This window comes from Strigops habroptila, chromosome 1 (assembly GCF_004027225.2).
Source record: "Strigops habroptila isolate Jane chromosome 1, bStrHab1.2.pri, whole genome shotgun sequence".
Lineage (NCBI taxonomy): Eukaryota > Metazoa > Chordata > Aves > Psittaciformes > Psittacidae > Strigops > Strigops habroptila.
In genome coordinates this window covers 8,112,283-8,127,197 of record NC_044277.2, presented here as the reverse complement: position 1 = coordinate 8,127,197, position 14,915 = coordinate 8,112,283, and the positions used below count along the sequence as shown (strand labels likewise).

At 39.9% G+C, this 14,915-nt stretch overlaps 1 protein-coding gene across 1 annotated transcript in view; it reads left to right on the top strand.

The window, feature by feature from the left end:
* Positions 1 to 14,915, top strand: part of PHF20L1 (PHD finger protein 20 like 1) — a 211,504-nt gene that overhangs the window by 120,794 nt on the left and 75,795 nt on the right. Inside the window, exons 54-57 of the mRNA XM_030509285.1 lie at positions 1,951 to 2,016; positions 11,006 to 11,140; positions 12,864 to 13,028; positions 14,369 to 14,591. Of these exons, the coding sequence (XP_030365145.1) occupies positions 1,951 to 2,016; positions 11,006 to 11,140; positions 12,864 to 13,028; positions 14,369 to 14,591 (589 nt within the window). The remainder of the gene's footprint in view (positions 1 to 1,950; positions 2,017 to 11,005; positions 11,141 to 12,863; positions 13,029 to 14,368; positions 14,592 to 14,915) is intronic.

Genomic DNA, 14,915 nt, shown 5'->3' with positions numbered 1-14,915 from the left:
CTGACTGGTTTCTGCACACTGAAGCTTATTAGCTTCAATGTGTAGAAGCTCCAGCTTTCAGCTGGGGGACCCATATTCAAGGATCGGACAAGACAGACAAAAGCATGTGCAAGGGAAAGAAAGGTGTAATTTAATCTTCATTTTGATAGAAAAGGAATAGAAATACCTCAAAGAGGTATAATTTAATTTCTTGGATTGTATGGGAGACTTCTGGCCAATGTCGGAACCCAAATATGTTTTGTTCCACTGCACAGTCCTGGTCAGGACATCATTCTTTGTTTCTCACTGCTTAGCTTATGGTTTGACAGTGTGTGTGGATGCATAACAACAAAAGGCTTGGTTTGTTATGGGATTTAAAGTGTCTGAAATACGAACTTAACCCGGAGCTTTTCAAGTCCTGTACTGGTACTCTTCCCACCAGACCATCCATTTACTCCTCTTGTGGGGCAACCCCTGTTACAGAGTAGAGTCAGCATGGAGTTAGGGGGGCACCATGGAAGCTTATGGAGAGGCACGCGCTGAGGGTCTAGCACTGAGAGGAAGGGAACAACAGCCCTGATAAAGTAGGCAACGGCAGGAGCCTGGGGGCAGGGGCAACGTGAGAGGCAACAAGGGGTAAAAAAGACGAAAAGGAGACAGTGGAAGTGTAGATACACTTCCACTTCTTGGATTTTGTTTTTCCTCTCATTGGCAAAAAGCCAGCTAAAAATAAAGAATGTTGCTCACTTTGCGGACAGAGGGATGATGAAGAGGAGCCGGGGGGTTTATGCAAAGAGCGAAGTGTTAGGAGAGACAGTGGCATTTCCTTATGTAGTGAGGAACTGCAGATGTGTTTCCACTAGTACACAGAGCAAGGCACAGATGTTTATGCAAATGGAGATATTTGTAGACAAAAATTTGTATCAGTTTTGCTGGTGTGTTGGGTGTCCGGGAACCAGGAAGAGGAACAAAAAACCCCTGAGCCTGAAAGGCAAAGTGGGTTAAATCTGAAGGAGGAATTTACAATGGTGGGACATTAGCATGAAACAGGGTAGTTGGTTTTAGTCCACAGTCCTGTTGTAGGAAGGTACTTGTGCCTCCACATTCATAATATGCTAAGTTGAGGAGTGAGCTGTTTGCCAGCTCGTCTTCATTCATTTGCAATCTGACTTCTGTGTGTAGTCATGGTTCTAGCTCAGTCAATGAGGAACATACAGTAGCATTTTAAAGAAAGTTCTGGATAGCCCCAGTTCTTCATTCCTGTCAATGTGAATGGCAAAACACCTTTTTTATTTTTAGAAATATCTACTGGTTATGGACAGTAGATATGGGCATGGACAATACAAAGTGGAAGAAGCAAACAGAAAATCTCATTTGTCTTCAGCTTCTGTAGGGATTGTAATTTGTCTTAGTAGAGAATATATAGCTGATTTAATTAGTGTTTTACAAAATTATTATTATTTGTTATTTAAAATTGCAAAATATTTAAGGGAAATATTAGTGAACAAGAAGGTTTGTGTGTGGAAAATATGAATGATTATTGGAATTTGAATTCAGAAAGTTTCCTGCTGGAAACTGACTTGTACCTAATTCTTGGTTTGAGAAATTCCAGTTTGCTAATCAGGAAGCAGAGAAAATCTCATGTCTCTTGTGATGCAGAAAACCAAATACAGAGAGGGACATGGAAGAAACCCATAGAACTACTGAAATGAGTTGCTCATAAATAACTGCATTTCGAAGAGTGTGTGTAGGAAAGTTTATAAATACAGAAATTTAGGGAAGTCTGATGTGATGTATGAGGTCAAAAACATTCAATAGCAAAGCAGCCTCATATCCTTACTTTTGGTGTTTGTGGTGAGAAAATGCAACATTCAGACCCCAGCAGCAATACTGGAAATATTGAGGTGTTGATTACATTTTAAACCTTCAAATGTAGCTGTTTATAAATGTTTTGGGTTTTTTTTCTTTTAGCTGACTTGAAGAACACCATGCCTAACCTGTGTCCGCCTGTTAGTTTACCTCTGGGGTCAGAAATTGGTAAGTGTATTCATGTATTAAGCCAAAAAGAAAAGGAAACATCCTTTGTTTTGTGTGTATTTCTAAATTTCCTCGCACTATTTCTGAAAGTTCACAGTATAATGAAGTGTTTGTCTTCACATGAGCTTCCTCATTCAGGTGTTTACATTCAGGTGTTTACTCGCTTTTATTAGTTTTGTATCATTTAAATGGAAGAATTGTTGTCATCCACAATGGTGGCCTAATATCTCTCCAACTCACTGCCACAAGAGGTCACTGAGGCAAAATATTTGGTAGGATTGATGATGAAATGAATCATTTATAACTGTGGATGTCACATCACTTTCAATGGATAAAACTTGATACTTTAGTGCAGTGGCCAATGGCAAGAGTAGCCCCCTGAAAGCTGCTTATTGCGTTATTGTTCACAGTTGTGGGGTTTCTAAGACCTTTCTTGTAACATCTGGTGCTTCCAGTTTCTCTCAGTAATACTGAATGAAGGAGTGTCAATGAGTTTTTATTAGGTAATATTAGTTAGATATTAATTTCCATAGATAAAAAACATTTGCCATAGTCAAATTTAGAAAATCTGTTTTTCCCCAAAAACAAGATGATGAAAGGGGCGATTCCTCCATAAACTAATGCAGGTTTATGCTGCTTTATAATTGGAGGTACAGAAGAATGATAAACTGTACTGCCTTTACTCCTTGTCTGTGGTCTCCTGCAAAGATGGGAATATCATCTCAAAGGTTATTCAGAACTGAATCACAAGAAATGCAGTATTTCGAGTGTGTCTTGGGTTCCACTTTTCAGGAGATGCTGTAACTTGCTGTGACACCATATTTCTTTCTTTTAGGAAGAGAGTTTGTTTCAATCTTGCAGTAAGTGACCTTGCGGTGCACACATGAGTTATTTTATAAGTGGGTGGGCCCTCTTAATAAATGAAAACTGAACTTCTGTCTTTCCGGGCTTTGTGTCTATTGCCCCCTAAAAAATACATGCAAATTGTCAACAGCTACAGGCTTTCCTGATCTGTCCTTTCCACAAATACTCAGCATATCTGCTCAATGCTGTGTGTATCGGGAAGGAAGCAGCTTGACTAGTCATTAGATAACTCAATTTAACCCTTAGATTAGGCTGAAATTGAGAAGTCCTCCATTTCTTTTTTTTCTTTCTGATCTAAACATTTTTTAATCTGTTTGTGTGTGTCTTTCTTTGAACCATGATCTTAAGATCCTTTCCAACATTAACTATTCTATGATTTTATGATTCTATATGCAACTGAGCTTGTAGGAGATGGTTAATATTTGCAACGGATTTTCAATATCGAGTTCAGACTTTATGATAATTGTTGTATCATCATATCTCTGACCACCAGTCATGATCATGTTGAGACCATTTGTATTTACTAGTAGAATTTGTGCTGGTTTAATGATCATTTTAATGTAATAGAAGGAAAACTGCTATCTTTATAGGTAAGCAGAAATATTTTTGTGTGAAATGCTTTGAGGATCTAGCGGGATACATGGAGGTTGGACAGTTCACCTCCTTTGCAAACTGTTTTTCCCATGGGATGTAGAAAGCCACTTTACTAAAGCTTTCTTCCTCCCAGTGTGAAGCTTCCCAGTGTGAAGTAGTAATTTTGTCACTTTCCTTTTTTTTTTCTCCCTTGCTTTCTTAAGTCTAGGAAAACAATGACCTAAACAGCACTTCAGGAAATTAGGCGTTTCAATCTGTCATTTGTTTTCTACTCTAAAGACTGCCCAGAATTTACCCACAGCAAGTGAGGTGCTCATCTTACCCTTAGTAACAATCTTGATCTATCGCAGTCATTTCCAGGTCATCTTTCCAAATGCAGAGCAGGTAGGGATATCTGTGGATTGCAAAGGTCTGGTTAACCACTTAAGTGGGCAGAGCCTCCCGAGAAGGTGCAAGATTCTGCATTAGAGTGGTTGTCCTGAGGACAGCAGCCAGGAGGTGTCACTGAATCACAAAGAGCCTGGAAGTCGAATTATCACTAACATCCTGTAGTCTTTGTGTCCCTCACACCAGTGTGTGCAGCAACACACTCAAAATGCAACTGGGCACCATCTGCCCTTTCTATGTTCTGCCTCATTGTGATAGTAAAAGTACCAGCCTGGTTATTTAGGTGAGATGCTGTCTGTGTCATATCAGAGGTTTGGGAAAATTTTCAAAACCACTGTTCCAAACTATTTACAATTAAATATGTTATATTAATATGTGCTATAGAAGATTAATGGTTTTAGAGTTGAGCATCATAGAAAAAGCTAGCAATGGCTGAATTTGCTACGTTGTTGTATTGCTTATACATGGGGAAAAGAATTACTGTGACTTCTATGTGGTAACCAGATGGTGAACGTGAGAAAATGTTATTATTTAAAGGGCACTGACGTGTGTGTATGTATGTGTGTGTGTGTGCACATAAGCATATATATACACATGTAAAAAACATATATAAAACTTTCCATCAAAAGATCAGAAAGATACTTAAGTTTGAATACTTTGCCAGAAGGCTCTGTGAACTAGTGAAGTTCATCTTATGTCCAATTAGTCTGAGGTTTCTGACGCACAATTGTGGCCTATATTTCAATAGACAGTTAATGCATTTGACTGCCTCATTTTCTAGTTAACAATTTGCAATGCTCAGGACAGAGTGTCCAGCACTTTTCTTCCTCCCATTTGCAGTCAGGCTGCTGACTCCATTCCAAGTCTGTGGTGATTCCAGCCCAAATACCTTGTGAAGAAACCCAGATTAGCAGACTTATTTTCAGTCTTGAGGGAAGTAGATGCTTTGTCTATTTTACTCATTGTTCTTCCCGATGGAAGACCATAGACCACAGAACAATAGAAAAAGCTTCAATAAGAAAGGTTTCTACATGTACTTGGGCAGCAAAAGGAAGGGTAGGGAACATGTGGGTCTGCTGCTGAACAGGGAAGGAAACCTGATGACAAAGAATATAGAAAAGGCTGAGGTGCCACCTTCATCTCAGTCTTTACCTGAAGTCCAGCCTTCAGACTTTGAGATGAGGGGGGAAGACTGTAGCAAGGAACACTTATCCTCAGTGGCGAAGGATCAAGTTAGGTAACAAGCTGGACATACAAACCTATGGGACCAACCTGGCCTTGAACGCTGCCAGGGATGGGGCAGCTACAACTTCTCTGGGCAATCTGTTCCAGTTTCTCACCACCCTCACAGGAAAGAGCTTCTTCCTAATATTTAATCCAAATCTCCCCTCTGTGAGTTATATCATATATACCCTACAGGCTCCATTCCCGCTCCATTCAAATCAAGTTATTAACTGTGAAACCACCAAGGCATATGTATGTAATGACCTGTTAGGCCCTTCTTGGTTTTGCCGCCTGTGATCCCCTAATGATTTATAGCCATTCCCTCAATGTCGTGCTTAGCAGTGGCTGCGGGATCTTCCAATGTGGGAATAAATTTCCCATCTAACTATCTCAGACATTGGTATTTTCATTCTCAACAGTACAGGTGCTGATTTGCTGACTTTGTTGATTAGTAGTAGTATTTATCTTCCTGTTTTCCCAGAATGCTGAGGGTTTGTCATAGAGATCTTTGGTGTGAAATAGAGACAGCCTTTATTTATCCACCTTCAGGAACTGATCTACCATGCCGCCATACAGCATATTGGAGTTTTGGTGCAGAATTTCTCTATCTTTAGTTTTAAGTTTGACTTTTATTCTGTTTGCAAACATGAGGATTTTAGCCTTTTGAAAACAGCTTATTTTAAACCTGGATAAATATCTGGTACGTTTTTAGTATTCTATTACTATACCATTTACTATAATTGGTACTACTCAAGGAGGCAGAAAGTTTGCATTGAACCTGGGCATTGCTCACTGCTAAAAGCCATAAATAACGCATTTGTTAGTTTGGCACATGTTTGAGGTGTGATTATAGGTATTATACAGCAGTTTTAAGAAAATTACTCATTTTGAATTATTCAAATCTCAGTGGATGGACAAAAATGAGAAGCAACTTTATTTTAGAAAGAGTATATTTTCTGCAGGTCCACTCTGAGTTGATGACTTTCTTGTTTTAGAGGCTGTTGGTATACAGATGGTCTTCCTTGGAAAAAAGCCCTCTGAACACTAGAAATATAAAGCACTGAGTTCAGTCTGTGAGCATGTTTTTGACTTGAGTCAGGGCTATTAAATATGGCTCACAAATTTCAGAATTAAGATCAGAATTTGTCTTTCAAACATAAATTAGGCACACTGAACCTTAGATCTGATTTATGTACCTCCGTAGCCTCATTTAACCTCATCTGATTTATGTAACTCCTCAAGTTCATGAGTTTTCTTTTAAATTTAATTTATTTTATTGCATTTCTGTATCTCTGTTTTGTTATACCAAATGTCAAAATTTCCAGCAAACTCAGAACCGACCCCTCTTTGTTTCCACTGAAGCCAGTGATGAAACTTTTGTTGACTTTATGAAAAGGGGTTCATAAAGTCATTGTCTGTGAAAGTGGGATGCTGAACTCTGTGTCCCCAGGAAATCTATTCTGGTCTTGTGATCTTATGACTTAAGTGGGAACAAGTGTGAGTCCTTTTGCAAATCCAGACTTAAACCTTGCCTACCCAAACAAGAACATCTGGAAGAGAGAGGCTCTCTGTATGGGACACATATAATTTTGCAATAAAAGTTACAGGGCTGGCTGGATTCAGAATGCTGTAATTATCCAATCAAAGCATTTGCCAAAATGTGGTTTGGAAGGTCAGAGCTTAACCTATATATAAACCAGAAATGTCTTCCAGCCCATGAGGTGCACTTATGCATTTTCAGTAAAGCAGTGCCCAGTTTATAGCCTTGTGCCTTGCAAAAGCAGTTTCTAGATGAGGCAAGTTCAGGTCAGCCATGAAAAGTTCTGCTTTGCCCAAGTGGATGTACATACCTGTGGGCATTGCTGGGTCCACTGCCAGGAGAAGGGAAGAAGGAAACAACTAAGAGCCAAAGTCTCTTTTGCAGCTAGCTGCTGGCTGGCAATGTCCACATTGGTGCTGTGGATGGCTCTGGCTAAAAGGGCTTTGCTTTGTCATTAAAATAAGCAGTAGTGTTTCTGCATTTATCTGCATCTGGGGTCAGCTGGGCAGAAGATCAGAAAGCGAAAACACTGGAAGTTTCAGTATATACATCTGATCTTAGATTATGAATGCTTCATCCAGGACTGAGAATAAAAAAAGCCCACCACAAACCCGAAACCAACCTGAAGAACAACCCTGTGGGTTTGGAGGTTGCAAGGGTCACTTCTGTGAGATTTGGGGGTGAAGAATAAGCAAGTGAAATGTATTTTAGATATGAATGTACTATCTATGGATGTTTGCATCATGAATGTTCACTCTTCTGTGCCTAGCATGGGCTACAAAGTGCCCATTGTGTCTTATATGTATTTAAAATGAATGTTATTAATATGAGTCTATCCCACATAAAGGGATAAAATGCAGATCTTTTTTAATATAGAAGCAGGAAGTTTTGCTTGGGATCAAATGTAGAACACATTACGTGTACCTAATAATGGCAGTGTGCACTCAGAAGCTTAGTTTGAGCTCCTTCAAAAGATTTTAATAGCAGTAAACTAGTAAATCTCAGGGAAATAGATACAGGAGGTCAGGTTCAAGTGTTGGAGCTGTAAATCCAATTAATTTATTTTGATTTTATGGAATGATTTTGGATTTCTTCTCTGAGAGAGCAGAATTTCACTTAACAAGAGTGCTTCGGAATGTTTGATCTGCAAACAGAGGCATATGAGGACTGTGTGACTTGCCAGAGGTCACTTGGTGAGTCAGGGAATCTAGGGAAGAGAGTCAGTCTGGTGAAATATCTTCCAAAACCACTGATGCACCCAGACTTGTTGACTTACAATGGAATCCAGACAAGGCTCTTTTTGGAAAGAACCACAGCTAGTAATTTGGAGCTTTGTGTCTGAACCTAGAGAGATTACTTGTTCCACTAGTAGGATCTCAGTTACTAATACTATACACAGAGCAAGATGACAATATTGATCTTATGTAAAAAAAAAGTTGAAGTCATATTGATTAAATAAAAAATTTTTCTTCATGTTTTCTGAAACAAAACATAAATAATAATTGAAATAGTAAATAATTGAAATAACAAAAAACTGAAAACATTAACTGACAAGATATAATCTGGAAAAGTAAGACCTGGGGATCTAATAGTGCAGGCAGATAATTTCCGGAGAGGACGTAATAGTTAATTCTTCATCACTTAGAGTTGACTTCTATTTTTAAGTATCTTTCTAAATAAATACCACAAAATGTCATCCTAGATGTGGAGGCTAAAATTTTCTAATACGGGTCATGCAGCAGGTCATATTAGACGGTTTTAAAATAAAGAAACCATTGATGATATGAAATGTGGTAATTTCCACAGGACTAAAATCACTGTATTTCTGTCAAATAATTTAATAGTCAGTGATTAAAGAGAAATAAAACGAAAGTGCTGTGTTACACCAGTCAAGCTGTGATTGCAGGGTCATTGCTCCCTTACTGGTTCAGACTCCTGAATATAGTGCTGATGATCACAGAATCACAGAATAGTTAGAGTTGGAAGGAATATTAAATCTAGTTTTAACCCCCTGCCACAGGTAGGGACACCTTCCACTAGACCAGGTTGCTCCAAGCCCCGTCCAGCCTGACCTTGAACACTGCCAGGGATGGGGCATCCATGGCTTCTCTGGGCAGCCTGTGCCAGTGTCTCACTACCCTCATAGTAAACAATTTCTTCCTAATGTCTAATCTAAATCTCCCCTCTTTCAGTTTAAAGCCATTTCCCCTTGTCCTATCACTACATAAACTTGTAAAAGTCCCTCTCCAGACTTCTTGTAGGCCCCCTTTAGGCACTGGAAGCTGCTTTAAGGTCTCCCTGGAGCCTTCTCTTCTCCAGGCTGAACAAGCCCAACTCTCAGCCTGTCTCCATAGCAGAGGTGCTCCAGCCCTCTGATCACCTTCATGGGCCTCCTCTGGACTTATTCCAACAGCTTTGCGTCCCTCTTGTGTTGAGGACCCCAGAGCTGGATGCGGTACTGCCAGTGGGGTGTCATAAGAGGGGAGTAAAGGGGCAGGATCACCTTCATTGTCCTGCTGGTCACGCTTCTTATGCATATCAGTTTTTTTCAGCTTGTGCTCTGGGAGATAACCCGTGCTTGCAGTTTGCATTTCCTTGGAAAGGATTTACCTTGCAGAAGCAAAGACTTTTAGCATCAACATAGAGTCAGGTTTTTGGCAGTTAACCTTTGATCATGAATTATTTGGAATTAAATAATTTTGAAATCTGATTTAGCCATTGCTATTCCCTGCCTACTTGCTCAAGGCGCAATGCAACCAGCCTAGTCTGTGGTCTGGTTTGGGTCTTGTGTTCTCATCAACTGGACAAGTATGTCAACATCAGGATTTCCAAGTTGCAAGGAAGGCATGCCACAGCCCTGCTGTATGAAACCCTGACCTTAGCTTCAAATTTGATGTTGTGTTATGGTCACAGCCATCTTTCTGTGGGGAGGAAGGAAGGAAACTTCGGACATCTTTGCCAGTCACCCATTTCTCAGAAGCCTAAAAGAAATCTTTAATGAAATGAATGGCCACGACTTCTGCATCTGTGTGGTAAATTCAAACAACAGGGCAAGACCTGCTTGCCAGGAATAGCAAGGCAAGAGCTGGCTCAACTCTGTCCTCACTCTACAATTACACGGGGAGGGTAATGCCAACCTCTTGTTTAGGACTCGGTGGCCACAGCAGAGCACTTTTGCCTTGAAAATATATTGAACTGTTGAAAGGAACTAAAGTAATTAAAGGCCTATTCTTTCCCAAGCCTTCTTTTTTTGACTTCTGTGTGCAAAATTGAGAGCCTGCAGATATTTTTAGCTGTTTGTGTATAAGAAAAAAAGTTTGCTGCATTTTTTTAAACCCACTGTGAGACAGAAGAATAATTCCTGAGGAATGCTAGAGTCAATATGTATATGAATATGTATGCTTACACATGCACAAAAGAAGAGTGACCAGCAGGTCGAAGGAGGTGATCCTGCCCCTCTACTCTGCTCTCGTGAGACCTCACTTGGAGTACTGTGTACAGTTCTGGTGTCCTCAACATAAAAAGGACATGGAGCTGTTGGAGCGAGTCCAGAGGAGGGCCACGAGGATGATTTCATTTTCACTTAGTCTGTGAGATTGGGTCTTGCACTCTATGTAGATGTATGCAGGTAACATCTCCATTTCAGCAACTCACATGAGGTTCCCTGTACAGACAACACGGACATCTGGCTCATGTAATCAGTAGATTCCTGGGAGTGATTTGTCTCATCCTAAAGCAGACATCTAAACCAGGGTGGGGATACTGTATAGTAAAACTGTCTGTTCCTCCTTGATAATACAAGTACTCCTCCTTGATAGTGCAAGTACTCCTCCTTGATAGTGCAAGGAGTCTAATGTAATGAACTCAGATGTAGAAATCTTGCAGGTGTAGACACCTTGCAGGTGCATGAGGTGAAGCCTACCTTAGGAAACCAGCTCTTGTTTTAGATGAAGATGTGGATGTCTGCTGCAGGTTCTGGGAGCACTCAGTTACATCCCACTTGCTTTCCAAAGAGTTAGTGGCTGTACCTGCTCAGGAACATGTGTGCAAGCATTATGACCCACATCCTTTAATGTAATTAGTCCTGTTCAGAAATCTTTTATTTAAATCAGTTGGATTTACATGCAAACCTGGATTTACCTCTTTATTAACTGAATACCTTTGTATGCCTAATTGTACATGACCTCTGAAAATGGGACTGGATGCTCTAGTCAATCGGAGGCCTTTGAATATAGCATTTAGTTTATTTCCAGTTGATGCAAAGGAAGGTGAAAGTCTTTCACTGGGGAACTCCCCAGTGCTTTTGTTTCTACATTATATTCCTCTGAAGTTTTTACTGATTCTTCTATTTATGTTATTTTTGTATGTTGCATTTTGCAGAGTATTTGGATAGATGGCAACCCTTAAATGCGTCCTCTGTTCTCATGGATTCATCCATCTCAAACTTTGAAGTTGTGCAAGTTAGCAGAGATATATACAATTACTTCTCCACTGCCAGAGACTATTGCCTATCTGGTAAGAAATGATTATTCATAGCTTTCTTGTGAGCCTGAAAAAACAAGAACTTCCCACCACCACTTCTGACATAGATACACCAATTTTACTTATTTTTAAAGACTACCCCAGTGTTCTGGATTTGAAAGAAGGGATCTGAAATAGGTTATCTAATCTAATGAAAGATACAAGAGACATAAAATGCCATTGACTGATTGTGTAATTTTGAGACCTCTTGGGCACAGAGATCTCTTACTTCTCCAGGCATTGGACAACTTGGAGAATATTGTAGTGAATAACTTAATAGGTGATGTCATTATTTTCTAAAGAACAGTTAAGGAAAGCTGGTTAAGTGAGACAGATACAGATACTTTAGATAACTGTGGGAGCAACCTACAGTTATCTAAACTAACCTGTAGCTGTGTGTGTGAGGGCAGGTTAACTGAGAGCGGGATGAAGCAGGGGTCGGGCTGTAATAACAACAAAGGAAACTGCTTTAATCAATAACCTAACCAACAGCAGGGGGTCCTTTCTCTTCACGTGACTGACAAATCCTCAGTGCCGCAGAGTGGTAGAAATAGGAAAAGTTCCCACTTACTGCAGAAGATGGTCCTTTGAATGGTGTGTTTTTTCGTATTAGATGGTCCTCACCTTATGAGGGTGAGCAGTGTAACTTACTAGTTTATCCTTTTCCTGTAACTGTTTGAAGGAGCCTTTCTAAAGGCGAAGTGTTGAATACCCACTTCTGAGTACAAACTCAGTGTCATTCACTTTATTGTGCTTGTTTACTGTATGTATATAGGTAGATACATACCTGATTTTTGTTAGTGTACTTATTCGCGTTAGTGTTGTAATGAATGGAAACCTAACTGAGAGCTGATTCCCACTCATGACTGAGAGACATAACAAAGTATGGTTTTTGTCACAGTGTATTCAGTAGAGTATATATGTTTATATTCACTGTGACTATTTGTCAGAAGGAGGCAGGAAAACATGTGGGTGCAGCTGTTCTATAACCTCCATACTTGGCCACAATGGGGCCAATGCTCTCAGTGCGGACAACAGTGAGATCATGGGAAACTGCACGGCCACACGAGTAAACAGTGACAGAGCTGGCATAAAGCTGGTTGTTTTTCTAAGAGTACAAAAGCAGGACCCTTTTTTAGCTGAATCCGAGGCCTCACCTATGGGTGGATGCACCACGTAGGAACTTTCCCAATTACCTGAGACTCCTGGCATGGCTGCAATGGGGCTTCCCAGCTTGAAGTATGGGTCTGGATGATGATTCATTGGTGATTGGTGATGGATTTCTTCTTAATCTCAGTTATCTCTATGAAGTAATGATTTGATGCATTGCTAATTTTCCTCTGTGCTATACACTTGAACAAACGAGAGGATCACCTTTCTTATTCTGAAATGTCTCCCTGGGGCTCTCTTCAGCTGAGGTCCTCAGTACTTTATTAGAAGATGTTTTTCTTCTCCTAAAACTTGTGATACCAGTTTTTTTCCTGTACTGTTCCATTTTAAAGCAAATATAACCGTTTGTCCTTCAGCTGTTTTGGAGAACGTTCTGGGAATCTGAGAACATTTATGTCCCATTATTCTGCCTTACAGCTACTTCATATTCTTGTTGCTTGACCTGTTGTAAAACCTTTCCTTTAAACATCTTATAACAATGATGTCATACAAAATACTTTGGGAATACGTTTTTACCTGCTCTTTTTCTTCATGTTTCACCTCATAGCTTGTGCAAAGAACCAGTCATGTACAATGGTTACACTGGAAATCCAGCCTTCAGCAGTCAGATGCCTTTTCTACCCTGATACACAGATATGCACACATGGTCTTCAAGGGCACAGCTGCTGGGTTTTACTCAAAGAGCCAGCTACATATATCTACAGGAGACGAGGTAAGTGCAGGTTAAGACTGTGGAGGAAGGAACTGTGGTGGCCTGTGCACAATTCTTATGGATGGAAGAGAGAGGAGATCCTCACTAGACATAAAGCACTACAGATCTCTCCTAGACAGTTGTCCCTTGCCATTTCAGTGGAGTTACAACCAATTGGGATGGGAAAACATCCGTAAATACTTTTTATAAAAATGCATGAAAACACAGTGTTACCATCTAGTGTTGAAGCAGGTATAATAAAGGCAGTCTAGTCTGCAAAAGATGTTTTGGAAAGTGCAGAATGGTCAAAACAAACAAAAAAACTATCATGAAAGTCCAGCTCCTTCCTTTTCGTCTGCAGAAGATGTTTCTATGTGTTCTTCCTTTTAAACTCTGAGAATAACACAAGGCGTGCTGAAAAGCCACCGTCAATTGAAAGTCTTAAGGACCATCTCTGGAGAAAACAAACAAAATGAAAAACCAAAGGAAGATGAACTAATATTTTAAAGAAAGGAAATGATTTAAGAGACAAATAGAAATTGTGTAGACCAGTAAAAATGTTATTGTTTGGCTATGAACTTAATTGCAACTGTACGTTTTATTGGTTTTTTCCCCTTGATTTTAAAAGAGATTGCTTTCTTTTTGTGTCATATTGATTATTTCTTTTATTGGAAGTAATTCTAACAAAACAGGTAACAATAAGGGGAAAGGAAGAAATATTCCCTTTTCACTGAAATTTCTGCGAAGAACTGACAAATTAATGAGAACCTTCTAGGCTCGAGCTCTGTAAGAGAAAAAGGGGTTTATCATTGTCAAAACCAGCAGTCCCTACACAGGACTGTAGGGAATTCGGACATGGGTTATGCTCGTTGCCTTCTGTGGAAGATCTGTCTCACTTGATGAAAAGGGGAACTAGAAAGGGGAGTGAAGTGCAAGCCTTTCCTGGTGAAAGCCCAAACCAATGAGTGGTGCGGTTATCTTTCTCTGTCTTGCTATAAATGTTTAAAGGTTTAACATTTCAGCTTTTTAGAGCTTGGGGCAGGGGGAGGTCTGAAAATCTCTCCCCCTTGTAGAAATGCTCAGATTCCTAATGTGATGTCTGATCTGGAAGAAATGTTTGAGTAGGGGTTTGGAAAGTTAAATGTTCATATCTACTAGCTAATATCTAGCATAGCATGAAGTATTTTATAGGAAAAGATTAACATAAATTTATCTATGTTTCATTTAAAGAAGTGAAATAGACACATAACATCTTAAAACTAAGGGAAATGGGATTAATTTTCATTTCTGAAATGGTACTAGCTTGAAAAAGCAAATTATTTTTCTTCTGTTCCTCTCTCTTTCCCCTCTCTCCCCAATAGATTTATACCTGCCCATTTCTGAATCGGATTTAACCCCATCTGTGTACATCCCATCCCATGGAGATCTGATGGGCAAATCCCAGGTGATCCGTGTTGGCTTGGAGTGGAAAAATATCAGCCAGTTCCTGGGGATCCCTTATGCTGCGCCTCCTCTTGCAGAAAGGCGCTTCAGTCCTCCAGAGCCATTTGCTTGGGTGGAAACCTGGAATGCTACTGTGGCTCGGTAAGAAACCTCTTCGATCATCTGCAGAAGTGCTTGTCCATCCAGGTCTGTGAAAGTAGCTGGAGTGATGACTATGATATTCATGTCCTTTCTTGCAAAAGAAGCAAGAGGATACAGATTAATACAAATTTGGGGCTTTGTTCCACAAAAAGAATAATTACTCCATCTATATGTTAATGCATGCAAGCACCTCAAGAAAAAAGGCAGATTCCACTATATTGCCTTGAATCTATGCATAACTCCTCATCGACTGTCTGCTGTCAATCCATTTTCATGCCAAGTGCTTATACAGGTTTTTGTATTTATATGTTTTGCTCCTTCCGA